General features: G+C 39.7%; 2 protein-coding genes across 3 annotated transcripts; one reads left to right on the top strand and one right to left on the bottom strand.

The window, feature by feature from the left end:
- Positions 1-36: 36 nt before the first annotated feature.
- LOC134627099 (transmembrane reductase CYB561D2) lies at positions 37-2,675 on the bottom strand. The gene is made up of 3 exons (XM_063473031.1): positions 2,303-2,675; positions 2,182-2,219; positions 37-2,098 (listed from the first exon to the last, which is right to left on the bottom strand). Exons 1-3 carry the CDS (start codon positions 2,433-2,435, stop codon positions 1,595-1,597), a joined length of 675 nt encoding a protein of 224 aa, XP_063329101.1. The 5' UTR covers positions 2,436-2,675; the 3' UTR covers positions 37-1,594.
- A 4,293-nt stretch (positions 2,676-6,968) lies between these two features.
- Positions 6,969-14,590, top strand: rassf1 (Ras association domain family member 1). Of its 2 annotated transcripts, none has more exons than XM_063474018.1 (7): positions 6,969-7,099; positions 8,021-8,520; positions 10,718-10,842; positions 11,748-11,804; positions 13,391-13,682; positions 13,768-13,883; positions 13,962-14,590. In XM_063474018.1, exons 2-7 carry the CDS (start codon positions 8,229-8,231, stop codon positions 14,109-14,111), a joined length of 1,032 nt encoding a protein of 343 aa, XP_063330088.1. In that variant the 5' UTR covers positions 6,969-7,099; positions 8,021-8,228; the 3' UTR covers positions 14,112-14,590. The 2 variants fall into 2 exon arrangements, with proteins under 2 accessions (XP_063330088.1, XP_063330087.1); XM_063474017.1 differs by having other exon boundaries at positions 11,748-11,852.
- Positions 14,591-15,709: the final 1,119 nt, after the last annotated feature.

Genomic DNA, 15,709 nt, shown 5'->3' with positions numbered 1-15,709 from the left:
AATCATACACAAATACATTTATTTTAAATGCCATGATGCATCCAAACGTGACAGTACAAATAATCAGAAATGACAGGATCATCAGTAACCTGAGACGAGGTCAACGTTATTTCAATGTTAGGTCAATATACAGTATATTATGGGCTTTTACCCCCCCCCCCCCAAAAAAAAAAAAAAAATCCTAACCCATTCGATTTAAGTCCTTTTTTTTAAATGCTGTTTGTTCAGTCGTCAGCAAGACTGAGCGAAACTGAATTCTGTTAGCCTTGGAGGAGAGGTGGAGCATGGATAAAGGAAGATCCTATTACATTTTTGTGTAAATCCTGATGGTTTTTTTTTCCTTAAAATTATAAGACAGGACATTGGCCTGGGCAGAGGAAATTCTCTCTTTCGCATCTTTAAATCAGATGGCGCTCAAGTCACATGTCAAGCAAGAGACTAAAGCAGCAGTTAGCAGCTCTAATTACAGCCTGACTGATTTATCGGCTAACCAGTATTATTGTCCAATATTAGGTATTTGCTTATCTATAAATGAATGAAAACTTTAAAATTTTAAAAGACGGAGAAACACCCTTCAACTATATTGAGAGTGCTGATTTTGAAGAGGGCACTCTGCACCTTCCATGTTTGGAACACCACAAACACCAGTTGATCCGAAGAGAGCATAAACAAGTAAATAAATGGTGTGTGTATATATTCATACATGTACACACACACACACACACACATACACATATACATATATACATACATACATATATATACATACATACATATATACATACATACACATACATACACACATATACATACATACATACACACATATATATATATATACATACACACACATTATATCATTCTTTAAAATCCCTTATTGAATAAGTACTAGCTCCAACATTCCACCCTTTGCAAGCATGAGATCTATGTTTGTTGGTTTAAAACTGCAACATTTTCTACTTAACACAAAAACTTTGATCATTAAGTTAAAGCTAACATGAAGTAGCAGAAACTAAACAAGCCAGAGAGCAGCTTTGGTAGCATCTACCCCAAAATTAGAGGCCAACTGGTGTCAGTTTTTTTTTTTTAAGAACAATACAAATGCTGATAGTTGATATAAAAATCTAATATCCAATAAATGTGCCAATATTTTATTTTCTTTCAACATTTAACGTTGATGTGTAGTTATTTATTTACTCGCTTACACTCTTCTCGACACTCAAAATATAAAGGCTGCTTCCTCTGTCTCATCTTTAATTCTCATTTACTGGCTATTACAAATGTTGATAGTATTAAATTAGCAAATAGCTGATATTTGTTGATAACCCAAAATCCAAGAAAGACTACATAAGACATGACCTCAGTGTCTACAATTGCAGCTCTGGTTCCATGCCTATTGAAAAAGGATTTCATTAATCACACATAGTGCCTTTTCTTCTTCAAAAACAAATAAACAAACAAACATCAGGGAGGCTCATAGCAGCAAAAACCAGCACCTTTTGCCCTCCATGTAAATCAATTAAAAAAAACAAACATCCAACTCAATAAGTTTAATCTGTGAGGCTAGCTCATCTTAAGTTCTTTTACATCCTCATCAGGACTGGAACCGTTTTTTAGCCATGTAAGATCTGGAGACTTGGTTCATTATGACAAAGGCACTGAGCACCAGGCAGAGTGCTGACAGGTACCAGGTGTATTCTCTGACAGCTCCAGCAAACCACACAGAGCAGAGGCCCAGGAGCATGCTGGCACTGCCAAGCAGGTAGGTGATGAGTCCAGACGCCGCGTGGTAGCGCTTGAGTTTGGCGAGGGACCAGCCTTTGGCTAGAGAAGGATAACTGAGAGGCATTGCTGCCAAGGACTGCGCAATGACCACACACACCGTCAGCAGGCCAAACAGACCGTGCCACGAGGTGAAGTGGGGTTTACCACTCAGGTGTTTGTTATAAAAGATGGCAGCAAAGCCCAGGACTGCACAAGAAGCACAGAGGCCCTGCAGGAGCCGGTGAACACCACCTTTGGTTTTGTGTGAAAAACTTTTTATAGGAGAGCCCTCAGGTGAGAAGAGGAGTATAGCTTCTGTCATGAAGAAGGAAAACTGGAGGGAAAGGACATTACCTGAGTCGTTGGCAAATTTGATCAATTAAAGACTCTAAGAACATTTTAACTGTTTAAACTTACAGCTAGGGTCATCAAGAAAGGATGCCAAGAAAACCAACCTAAAACAAAACAGGAAATCAAATTAAATGCGATGCAATGATGGGCACTGCTGTAGAAATGTGTGATTACTTAAGGCACTCACTTGTACCAGGTCGAGAGAGAACTGAGATGAAGACAGCGAAGCCAAGGCAGATGAGGTGGGTCAACACAACAGACGCTGTTCTGGTAAAGCCATAAAGCCGAGGCTCTGATTCAGGCTCTTTCTTGTGAACCATGTCTTTAAAATTCACTCAATCGCCACAATGTGACCGACGTGAACTCGCCGTTGGTTGAATCAATGAGAAGCGGAAGTGACGATGGGCCAAAAGTCCTTGCGTTATCTTCTTTTGCTGCTCCACTGTTTTATTTAACAACCCGGCACAAACAAAAGCCTACATTAGTAATTTATTAACATGTCCCTTGTCATTACGTCAACACACGTCAAGCTTTGGTGTTTTCCGCCGGCGAGGATAAGACTTCCGGTTAGGTTTTTCAAAATAAAGTACGTTGGAGCACATCCACACAAACGTTCATCCGGAGGCTCTGTAACATGTCAGCTGATTTACCTGAATTTGAAAGCCCCACATTGTCAAATAATACAATAAAGATTTTCGTTATTAACATCTGGTCCGACTGTGTTAAATTTGACACGGTTCTTCTACTACTATTATTTCTTCTTCTGCTTCTTCTTTTTCTTTTCTTTTAGCTGCTCCCTTTATGGGTCAGACTCAGATTTATTGTCAAATCAGAGATTAACAAAAGTAAAAAGTGGGTGAAAAACTTTTTGTTTCAGAACAGATCAGCAGAAACACAGTGAGACACCACATTTTATATATGCTCAGATGCATTAGTAAAAGAGCATATGTCTGACATCAAAATAGCAATAAAAGTAAAAGTAAATTAACAGGTCGTAATTTATTCAGCAGCAGCTTTGGTAGTATCTACCCCAGCTCTTTTGCATCCTGGTCGTATGCCTGAGGATGCGTTTATAGTGTTTCCACATGATGATGATCCACTGTCGTTGACTTTTCCTTCTCGCAGCTTCATATCAAGCACATGCCCAAACCAGCGCAGCCTTGCTTCACTAACTCAACCTGAGCTGGTCTCACTACCATTTTGTAAGGGTCCCCTTTCATTCTTGCTGCCTGTCCATCTGTCACAGATCATCCCTGATACTCAACTTCATTATCTCTCTTATGCATTATTGTTTTAGAAGGTTGACCCCGGGTATTCACACTTATCCACTTTCACTGCCTCTGCTCCTTGCAGCTGTTACACCTGCTTCCCTCTCTGTCATACACATGCATTCTGTCTCAAAATTCACACGCAGTGCATTCCCCCTAAATATTGACTGAATTAGCCTCTCAAACATGTATGCTACACAGTCCTGCACATAAACACATTTATCCTTATCCTGAATTAAATCATGTAAGTAAATAAGGTTATACCATACCAGATGGAGCATTAACCTTGGGTGCTGCAAATGATCTATTGATATAGGAGCATCTCCACAAGAGTTTTCATAACAATCGTTTCCTTGGCTTGTCTGATCTGAAAAATACAGACATAATATTTAGTCCACCAGCCTAAGATCTGAGCTTTGTCTGATTAACGTGTAGTAGTCTGTGCAAAGACTCAGAAATAACTCAAATCCAAATAAAACGGCAATCTTGTTACATGGTAAAGCTTTTATTCTGAAACCGGAATTCCCACAATTCCTTTCATTTTATTCTAGCCAGCTTAACCGCTGGCTTCAGTTGCTGGCTGACGTGGACAGAGCATTGTAGTACAACCGCACCTCAAAAGTGCTTGAATACTTGCACGCGATTGCTGCCAGGCCCTTTAACACGTGGTCAAGGTCCTTGAAAAGGTGTATTTATCTCTAACAAAGTGGTTTTGTAGTTGTCGGTTATTGAGAAAATTCTGCACAATAAATTTAGGTGCCATTAGATGCATCCCTCATGCTATTTATTGCACAGTGGATAAGAAGTGTCATCTAAAGTACCTAAAGCATTTCCTCAGTTTATGTATATGTCAGACTAATGGCACCAGTTCCACACCCAGCACTCACTGGTCAGCTGCCTATTAGTTGTTGTGCTTCAATTACGCTCTAATAAGCTTGTGACTCTGCATGGCTTCCACACTTGCAGAGTCACAAAGAGCACAGAAAACAACAACATTGTCAGTCAGAGTATCTGTCTCCTCTCTCCGTCCTATACAATGCACACCAAACAGGGTACTGCATGCCTTCACTGTTGCAGGCTTTAAAAATGAAGCTTCTTAAAAGGTAAGCATAAGCAGTAAAGTTGCTTTTGCTTTTAGATACTCACATTGTTGGTTCTTTAAAGGAGCAAGTAGATTTAAATTAGTAGATAATTTAAAGGGTATGATGACAGAATTATTTCCATGGTTAAGAAAGACAATTCACAACATCAAATCAAGTCAAGAACACTGTAGGCATGTCATTGTCAAAGTCTATAATCAAGACACACTTTCATGAATGGAAATACACAAGGCTTACAACAAAAAACAATGGTTACACTCAGGAACAGGAAGTTTAGATTATACTGTGTTGGAGAACATCGAAAAGAGGCTGCACAGTTCTGGAAATAAATCTTTGGACAGATGAAACCAAGATTAACTTGTGTGGGATTGATGGGAAGAGAAAAGTGTGGAAAATGAGAGAAACGGCTCATACCACGTCATCTATCAGACATGGAGACAATATTATGACATGAGCATGTACGGCTGCCAGTGGACTCAGGTCAGCAGTGTTTCTTGAAGATGCGACTACTTATAGAACTAGAACTAGTAGGATGAACTTTGAAGTGCACAGGGCTATACTCTCTGTCCAAATCCAACCAAATGCTGCAAAACTGATCAGACTACACTTCACAGTACAAATGGATAATAGCTCAAAGTATACTGAAAAAGCAACCCAAAAGTTTCTGAGTGCAAAGAAATTAAATATTCTTCAATGGTCAAGTCAGTCACCTGATCTTAGTTCAATAGAGCATGTTTTCAGTTAACTGAAGAGAAAACTAAATGAAAGAGACTGAAAAAAAGCAAAAGACCCATTCATTTTTATTTATTTTTTTGCCTGTCCCGTTTGGCTCTTTAGCCAACGGAATTGTTGTCTGAAGGCCAAAAAAGATGCCTAGCGAATTTACTTTACCAAGTGGATCATCATGGCCTTGCCATATTGGTCCATTTGATTAACCTTTATTATAATTATATATTTATTTTATTTTATTTTCAGTTGTTACAGATGGGACAGAGATGACTGGGGGATAGGACAGGGAGAAAGAAAGAATGAAAGAAAGAGAGGGAGAGAAAGACAAACAGGGAAGAAGAGATAGTGAGAAAGGAGGGAAGAAAGAAAGAAAGAAAAACACCTGGATCACCTGTTGAGAGAAGAAAAAAACAGAAGTGAAAACAATCAAAAAAGAGCAACATAATAAATATAACACTATCACAATAAACTAGCTAACAGTAGATAACAGTAGATACTAAATATTAAATGTTATTGTGCAACACGCAAGATCAACAGCGCACAATGTGCTTTGAGGTAGCAGCCAAGAAAGGTGTAGTTTGTGTCTGTGAACACCCGTGTGTATACCTGTGTGGATCAGCATACTTGTATTCAAAAGGTTTCTCCATGTAACGATCTGCTAGGGAGTGTGGGGAGCCATAGCCCCGTCCCCCAGGGCATGAAGCAGGTATGGAGGAGATCCAGGCCCCAGACATCCAGAGGGCCCAGAGTACGAGGACCCAAGGAGGACCACCAAAGGGGCAACCGTGCCACCCTCCTGGGAAGAGCTGAGGAGAGCCCCAGATGAGGGGTCACCCAGCAGCCATGGAGCAGAGGCCAGAGGGGGTTGCAGTGACGTGGCTCTTTTTTTGCAGAGCCCAAAAGACCCATTCAAGTGACAGATTTCCATGACTACGTTGTACATGTACAATGACAATAAAGGGCTATTCTATTCTTCTATTCTATTTCTTCATTAAGCCATAAATTCCCTTCCTTTTTTATCTGTTCTGATGTTCAGAGCTGTGGACCTTTAACTGTGAAAACGCTGTTTTCTGTTTGGCTGGTTTTTAGTAGTTACTAACTGTAGAGAAATTATCTCACGCCCTCTTGTAGCTTCAGATGTGCCTTACTCCCACTTGTGAGAAACAGAGAGTGAGCGTGTGGGACATGAATAAATCATGTTATGGTATTCTAACATGCGTTTCTGGCCTGGGAGAATCTGCCATATTGGAGCCTGGAAGGTTTTTTTTTCTCTCTGACTGATTTGCCAGTTCAAGTGTCCCCAAATCAAAAATGAATCATTCTGTTCATTTCAAACAAGTATATCTATTTAAGCATATCTACTGTTTTATTATGGACTAAAAGATTATCATTAAGAATTAATTTTGTTATTCAGAATTAAACAGTTAAATTATTATTTTTTTAAATGATCGCTACTCTTTCTGATACAGCAACATTTATTAAATACTGGGCTTTGTTGTCAAAGGAATTTCCCAAATGAAATGCGTCATTCAGCAACAACGCAGAGATGAAAAAATAATAATAAACTTATTTAGTAGCCGTTTATATTTAATTTACGATCTTTTTATTTATTTTAACATCCTGCAAAAGCTATCATCAGTATCATCAAGAACAGATCCCACTTACAACTCCATCTAACAGTCGAGTGTCTGATGAGAACAGAGGGGATTCCTCTCAGTGTAGCTTAATACTCATATGGGATTATACGGTAATCCCACACCCACAATGTGCATGCGCAAACAGAAGTGCGTGCGTCGGACGAGGGACGGGTCGCTGTTAATTCAACGAGAAGCTGCGAACGCTCTTCAGATTCCCTGTAGAATAAGTGTGGGTGATAAAGTAAGCGAGGTAAGGTCATCTTCAACACTTTGTCTTTCAAAAAATACGATTTTTTGCTCGGGTGTGACTGTCAACTTGAGTTTGTCGTCCCGTCTCAGACTGCGGGATTAACTCCGTTACACGCAGAGCTGCATTAAGCAAAACAGATGACCAATGAAACAATAAGATGTCGTGAAGACTAAAGCATACATGACTTCGACTGGTAAACAAACCGATAAGACCCCCCATAATAAATAAATTGCATGGATGCTTATGGACGGTTACAATGGGCTCTTGTTGCCCTGTGTGAATAATTGCACCGTGTGGTGACCCACTTGGCAGACAGACTCCCGGGTATTCATATTCACGGCACAAAGCAGCTCCACAAGGACACTAATTTAAGGAGATCCAGATGAACCTGTGAGCATGTACACTTATTCTTCCTAGTGGTATTTGACTTTATTATTATTATTATTATTATTATTATTATCAGTTTCGGCAGCTCAGAGATCAACACTGGCAAGCAGTGTGCACATGCTGTCTGTCTCAGCTGAATGATGTATTCAGGTTCTTCAAAGTAAACTGACAATTATCAACAAAAAGTATGAGCCATGTGGTTGTTACTGAAGTTGCCAGTTGTTTCTGACATAGCTCTGTGCTTTCTGCATGCAATGATTGCTATTTTCCCACTTTTAGTGTCAATGTTTTGTCTCAAATATGCAGTTTGGCCTCACAGTCCTACAGAAAAACAACACGAGTTGTCCCAGGATTGTACAGGATTATACTTGTCGTCTTGTCCCACATTTTAATATAATCGTATCCTGGCATCAGATAACAAAGACTAATCTTTTGGTTTATTTTTTTTATTTGTAAAACCCATACAGTGCACATGCTGAACGCATGTTTATGTTAAACATATCCATTAACATTTTTGTTTTACCTGTCTTGCAGCTCCTGGGGACTTAGAGGCCATTATCACAGTGGACTCAATCAAATCTTGACCCAGTGCCCTTTTTTTTGCCTCACACACTATAAATTTGCAAAGCATGCAAAGGTGCATATATTTTCATCTTGAAAGGCAACATGCACCCACAATAGCTCATGGACAGCAAGTGCTTGGCTGACATATTGGCATCTGCGTCTCTGCATCGAGGTCAGGATGTCTAAATGTGAGCTGATAGAGCTGCAGGATCTCAGTGTAAATGATCCCATCGAGCTGGCCGCTCCAGCTGTCCACGTAGCCCCGTCGACTGGAAACCTGGGTCATCCCAGCCACTACTGTGTCGTCCGTCTGGTTGGAGATAACGTCAGCATTGAGGCCCCTGGTCATCACACAGGAGAGACTGGTGTGGGTCATGATTTCCAGCCCTACAGTCATGCACATCTCACCTGGTGTGACCTGTGTGGTGAATTCATCTGGGGGCTTTATAAGCAGAGTTTACGCTGCACCAGTAAGTACTTCCACAAAAGATTTGTTTACAGGATAATCCTGGTTATAATCTCTATTTCTCTCACTGTCAACAGTTCCCATGAAACAAACAAAACAAACAAGTAAATCCTGATAATGCAGATCTTATTCTTTCACATCACAGACCTCCATCATCCCCTAAACACAACTCTAGCTGACAGCCTGACTATAAAATCAGTCAGTCCCTCCAAGCGTCCACATCCAAAGCACAAAACATTTTCCGACAAATGCACTACTGATTCCTAGTAGAGTAAAGTTTGCTGAAAACTGTAGTCTTTTGGTGTTTCTTGCTATACACTCACCAGACACTTGGCTAATACAGCACTGGACCCACTTGCCTTCAGAACTGGTCCATGTGGAGATGATAACATCACACAGTTGCTGCAGATTTGTCCATGATCCAAAGCTTCCATTGCTCCACTTTCCAAAGGTGCTAAGGTTAGGTTGAGATCTGGTGACTGTGGAGGCCTACTAAGTGCAGTGAACTCACCGTCATGTTAAAAAAAACATGGTTAGATAGATAGATAGATAGATAGATAGATAGATAGATAGATAGATAGATAGATATTTTATTGATCCCACAGGAGAAACTGTTGTGTTACAGCAGTAGGATAAAGAATAAAAATAATCAAGTCTACAATAAAAACAAATAAACAACAAAATTAAAGTAAAAAAAAAAACTGCCACAGGTGTCTATGAGAAAAATGTATTTATACAGCACTAATAAAAACAAAAGTAAAAAGTAAAAAATGAAGTTATTCTTACTTTGACTGTTTTTTAACTGACATTGTGTGAGAGTAGTGCAAATTGCAATTAATAAATAATATTTACACTATGAATCTAAAAAAAAGAAAATAACTGCAGAATGAAGAGTTATACTACGCTTTTATAGAGAACATTGGGAATGGTCTCCTGAAGCCTTCTTTGTGGCATCAGAGCTTATTCAGTCTGAGGTAGAAGTGGCTCTGCTGCCTCTGAGGTGTGGAGTGGAGCAGGTGAGATGTTCTGTCCATGATGGAGAGCAGTTTGTTCAGTGACCTCCTGTCCTCCACTGACTCAAAAGCCTCCAAATTCTGAAAAAAATCAAATTCTGAAAATCCCAGTAGATCAGCGATGCCTGAAAGATTCAAACCAGCCCATCTGGCACCAACAACCACACCTTCAAGGTCACTTAAATCACCTTTCTTCTGCTTTCATTCTGCTGTTCTTTTGTGAACTTTAACAGGTCATCTCGATTGGATGATTAGATATTTTTGTGAACAAGTGGTTGATAATTTTATATAATAAACTGGCCTGTCAGTGTATATAAAAGTTATATATTAGATATTTGTTTTTAAAGATTCAAATCTTCCTAATGAACAAGTAAACTTCCCATCGCCCCATCTGCCGGGGAGATTAGAAGTAGAGAGTCGAGCGACAGAATCACAAATTCATTTTGTTCTTTTTGTGAAAGTATTTGAACATTGGAAATAGAAACAGCGTTATTCTTTGATTAATTATGTAGTATCCAGTCAGTAGTTTAGGGTTATTACATTAACTAGTGGAAAGATTTAATCATTACCCTTTTAAGAAGGTGCTGAAATTTAGATAAAGCAAATTTTAAATAAATAACTAAAAATATTGTGAAACTAAAGCGAGCACATCAGAGGGCAAACACAAGAAACAGACAACCCATATCCACACATATGGCCAATTTAGAATCATCAGTGGCCTTATCATCCATGTTTTTGGACTGTGGGAGGAAGCCAAAGCACAAGGAGGAAACTCATTCAGGCACAGGGAGAAAATGGCTACACAGGAAGCCTCCAGCCATTCATGAGGTTTAAACTGAGGACATGTGACGTATTCTTCACTTTCTGCATCACATGATTATAGGATTCATATGTTAGTTTTTCCATTCATTAGGAATTTTATCACACATTCTTTCCTAATCTGAAGGAAGCTCTGGAAAGCATCACATTTTGACTCCCTGTGTGCTACATGTAGAGCCGGGGAGCGTCTTTTCTTTTTGCCTTCCTGCTGCATGCAGCAGCGCGCTGTGAAGCGATTCGACACAGCCAGGTTTTTAGGAAGGGAAAACAATAACGACTAGAAACAACATGAGAAGAAGCTACATCGCAAGTCTTGACATATATCACCCTTTAGTGATTTATCGCTCTCTTTTCATCTCACTCTCATAGACTGCAGCTACACTTGTCACTACCGGTGCCGACCGTCCATCCAGCTGGACTGCATGACACATGGAAGTTTGTTAGCAGAGCATGCAGCTTTATCTGATGACTGCATCGAGACAGACACAAATGTGGTAAGAAAAACAAGAACACTATAATAGCAGTGTATTTGTGTAGACAGCAGTTTTCATTTGTATTTTTTCTATTTTCGTAGCTACAGAAAAATTTCAGTAGCTTGTTATTTATTTGTACAACTAGGATTTTTTTTTTTTTGCACAAAAATAAAGTGCACTTAACTCTTCCTACATTCATATGGAGTTTGGATGTGTTAGGCTCCCGGGAAAGCTGCAGCAAAGTATTGAATTCAACAAAAATAAAGCCATTGTTGTGGTTGTTATAAGTGCATTTACAAATATAGAAACATAAACATAGAAAACATTAAAATAATGCCGAGGTTTAGATTTTTCTCCACTAAAATCCTCTGAAGTATAGATGAACAATAACATGAGGGGAAAATTGTCACTTAAGATAATTTAAGCAGATCTCACTGGGAGTAGGTTTCCCCCTCCAGATGTCATTTTGGCGTTTTTACTGTCAGTGAGGAGCAAATGGTAATGGTGATGCTAGCAGAGCACTGAGTGACGTGCACCTCCAAAAATAATTATAACAGTAATCAGAAATCACTCTGAGCCTTTGAAATGACTTGTGGAAGCACAGCAAGCGACTCATCCTTTACTCAGGAAGCCAGCAGCTGGGAGATGAACCTGCATTTCACTGTGTGTTCATCTTTCTTTCACAGTAATGTACTGGTGAGGCTGTGCCATAGTTTATCAGGCTAATTATTTTTTGGTCAACTGTTTTAAGTAAATATTTCTTTATTGTTTTTTTCTGGCTACATAAAAAGAGCTTGTATTGAGCTGACTTTTATTTTCATACATTTGTTTTATTTCACCTTCCCTTTTTAAAGCCTAGTTGTGAAGGCAGGCTTTCTGCTCACTGTATTGTGGCTTATTTGTTGTTCTTTCCATTTTCTTTTCAGGATGAACAGATCGAGTTGGGTAAACAGGAGTTAACTGTTAGTGAGATTCAACAGAAGGTGAAGGAATACAATGCTCAGATCAGCAACAATCTCTACATGGTGGATGTGAGGAACTGAAAAAAACATTTTCATTGAGATTCACTTAAGCAAAAAATGTGCATTTTGATATAAATACATAGAGTTGTGGTCAGAAGTTTGAATACAGTCATTATGATTGTATGTAAACAATCATCAGTTCTGAAGGCTTCTTCAGAACTGAAGAAACCACTTTGTTGCCATATGTCTGTGAAGGTTCTCAGTCATCCAGGTCATCGTTGTCTAAGGAGCTTGGAAAGAAAAGTGTCTGGACTTGCTTTGTTGCCGGTCGCTTTCTTTCCAAGCTCCTTAGATTTTCTCTGATCCACACAGGGTTAAAAGTATACATACAAACTGTAATATATAGAAACACCTACGACTAAAAACTTCTCATTAGTAATCACGATTGACTACAATGGGTATAAAAAGCAAAAAGCATAAAAATAATTTGTTTTAAAAGCACTCATTGGAATGACCAATAGTCAGAACAATGGAAAAGTCCAAGGAACTCAGTGAAGATCCAAGAAGGACAATCCTAGAGTTACACAAGTTGGCGTCATTGGAGCCATTTCCAAACAACTGGAGATTCCAAGATCATAGGTTTAAACAGTTGAACAAATGAACAACTTGTTCAGATGTGTCACCACTTTTCCAAGGTCTGGATAAAGGAAAATCGGTATTAATGTTCATGAAGAACCTAGGAACTACCAACAAGGCTCAGCATCACTGTCCACAATGAAGACAGTTTGACACTCCCATGGACTGAAAGGGTTCTAACCATGAAAGAGGCCCCTGTTCCAAAATCAACACCTTCAAGCTCAACTAAAATTTGCAGCTGCTCACGTGGACAAGTTCGATCGTCAGCCAAGAAAAGATTGAGCTATTTAGCCACAATCACAAGAGGTATGTTTGGAGGAGTAAAGCTGAGGCTTTCAAACCTAAGAACACCATTCCAGCTGTCAAGCATGGTGGTGGTAGCATCGTGCTCTTGGGCTGTTTTGCTGTCAGTGGTACTGGTACATTGCACAAAGTGGATGGAATGATGAATAAGCAGCACTATCTCCAAATTCTTCAACTTCGCCCTAAATCAACAGCTAGGATACAACCGGATAGTTCAACAGGAAAATGATCCCAAACAAACATCAAAACTGGTTTTTGAATGGAGCAAAGAAAAAGCAGGTTAACATTAAGCTTCTGGAATGGCCTTCCCAAAGCCTCAACCTCAACCATACTAAGAATTTGTGATCTACCATTAAAAGCACCATGCCAGGAAACTAATCAATTTAAATGAACTCTACCAGTTCTGCCAAGAAGAGCAGTCGAATACCCAGCTAGAATTATGTCAGAACCTTCACAACATGCAAAGGGATATTTAACCAAATATTTGTGGGGTGTATGTATGTATATATGTGACCCTGTGTGGGTTAAAGAAAATAAATGTCTGACTACAACCACATCTCAGCATAGTTATGTAGATGTGTGAACATATTTCTATTCATAATATTTGTTGATAATGTATTAAACCTTTTAATTCCCATTTATATGCTATAAATCTGTCCACCCTTCAGAATAAAGATGGGTCCTACACTGGTTTCATCAAGGTCCACTTTCAGTTAGTTCGTCCCATTTCCCTCCCTCCTCCTCGTCAGAGTTTGAGCTTGATGCAGGAAGATGATTATCAGGGAAGACGGATGAAACGGCGGACATCATTCTACCTCCCCAAAGACGCTGCAAAGCACCTACATATAAGCTCTGAAACACGGGTACGAGAAGTCATCGAAGCACTGCTCAATAAGTTCACCGTTGTGGACAACCCGGCAAAGTTTGCCTTGTTTGAACGCACAGAGAGACAGGGTCAAGGTAGGATTCCTAATATTGCATTGTTCTTACAAACTAAAACAGAACCAATTGTTGAATTGTGAAATTCTGCTTCTCTTTCCTCTAGTGTACATGCGTAAACTGTCTGATGATGAGCGTCCTCTATACCTGCGCTTGTGCGCTGGCCCCAGTGAAACAGTTTTAAGCCTGGTTCTGAAAGAGAACGAGACAGGGGATGTAAATGTAAGTTTCCATTCTGTTCTGAGAAAGATAAACTTGTCAATATATGGTGCTTATACGGTGAATTGCTCTCTTTCACAGTGGCATGCATTTAGCTTTCCTGAATTGTGCAACTTCCTACGAATCCTCCAGCGGGAGGAAGAAGCACACGTAAGAGAGATCGTGAAGCGCTACGCTCTTGCTAGAGACATGATGAAGCAAGCCATGGCCCGGATGACTACACCGGGTTGACACCGAGACACTCAGCTTCACACTGGAACAATTAGAAGACATTCTTCCATGAAAAGTGTCGCTAAGAAATTTTATGTCATGGTAAAGGGGAATGAAATAGCTCAGGTGATGAAGTTGTATGGATAAGAGATTGGTAATAAAGCAGGGAGTTTGCTGTAATATTTAATGTGAATTACTTAAAGGTTCAGTTCAGGGTGATTTTGATCTAGTACAGCTATGAACTGGACTGACTCAAAACATATGAAATTGTTGTGGACTAATTGATCACACTTCTGTCTTTAAACATCATGCTGCTTGATTAGATTATTTAAAGTGACATGTTAGATTTTTCTTAGTTTATCTGGTTTATCATCTTATACTCAGTTTTCTTCATGTTGCTGTGATGTTTTTTAAAATTGTGGCACTTTAATCAGCCTCTGAAAATGAGTTGGGTAAGCTGAAATGTGTGGATATTCAGATGATCTAATAAAGTGTGAAAATGGCTGTTTAATATGAAACTTTTGATTATTTCTAACAGCGTGCCCGACTAGTGCTCAGCATGCCCGACTAGAAGGCCCATCGTGGGGGACCAGTAGTGTACACATGAATATTACACTCATATGTGATTGTAGAACATCTCATTCAAATGTAGGTATTAATATGCTGATATATCAGCCTTGATTCTTCTAGGAGGGCTTTTGACAAAGTCTTTTGAATGTGGCTGAGATTAGGCGTCTACACAACAAACACACCCATGTGGGCCCACAGTGGGTAGGCGTGGGACTGTATGGACAGGGCAAACCCACCCCTCATTGCATGTGGGCCCAGTTGGGTGTGTCCACACAGCAGTTTTATCCTTTGGAGACCCTAAATAGGCTTTCTGTGGACAGCCCACAATGTGCTTGCCTACAGAAAACCCATGTGGGCCTCATGTAGACTTGCCCATGTGGGGCCCAAAGCAGTTTTGTCTGTGTAAAGGTTTCTGTTGGCATCCCTTAGCAGCTTTGGATATCTGCAACCCACTGGTGATCAGATATGCCCTACTTCTCACCCTAAGTACCAAGACCTGCAGTGAGCTGTTCACTGTGGGTCACCGTTGCTGCCTCTACTTCTAGCATCTTCATTGTTACACTTGCCTCCCTCTCAGTCACATCCATAACATGCCATGTCACAAAGCTCGAAACATCTGAAACTGCTTTCTTGAACATTACAACACTGGACCTTTGGCATGTGGTGTAACTGGATATTGAAATCATGGATGGGCAGCTGACAAATCAGGAGCAACTGCGTGATGTTATCAACATGGTCCAAAATCTGAGGAATGTTTCTGGTGAATCTGTGCCATGAAAAATTAAGGCAGTTCTGAAGGCAAAAGGAAGTTCAGCCTGGTACTAATAGGGTGTATGTAGTAAAGTGTCCAATAACTGTATATGTGGCAAGGGGCAGTGTTGGGGAGTAACGGAATACACAGTGTTGGGAAGGTTACTTTTAAAATGTATTCCATTACAGAATACCGAATACATGCCCCAAAATGTATTCTGTAACGTATTCCGTTACGTTACTCAATGAGGGTAACGTATTCTGAATACTTTGGATTACTTAATATATTATCATGCTGT

Source organism: Pelmatolapia mariae, linkage group LG5, assembly GCF_036321145.2.
Source record: "Pelmatolapia mariae isolate MD_Pm_ZW linkage group LG5, Pm_UMD_F_2, whole genome shotgun sequence".
In the NCBI taxonomy this organism is placed as follows: domain Eukaryota; kingdom Metazoa; phylum Chordata; class Actinopteri; order Cichliformes; family Cichlidae; genus Pelmatolapia; species Pelmatolapia mariae.
Note: the sequence above shows the minus strand (reverse complement) of the source record. Positions and strands in the feature narration are given on the sequence as shown.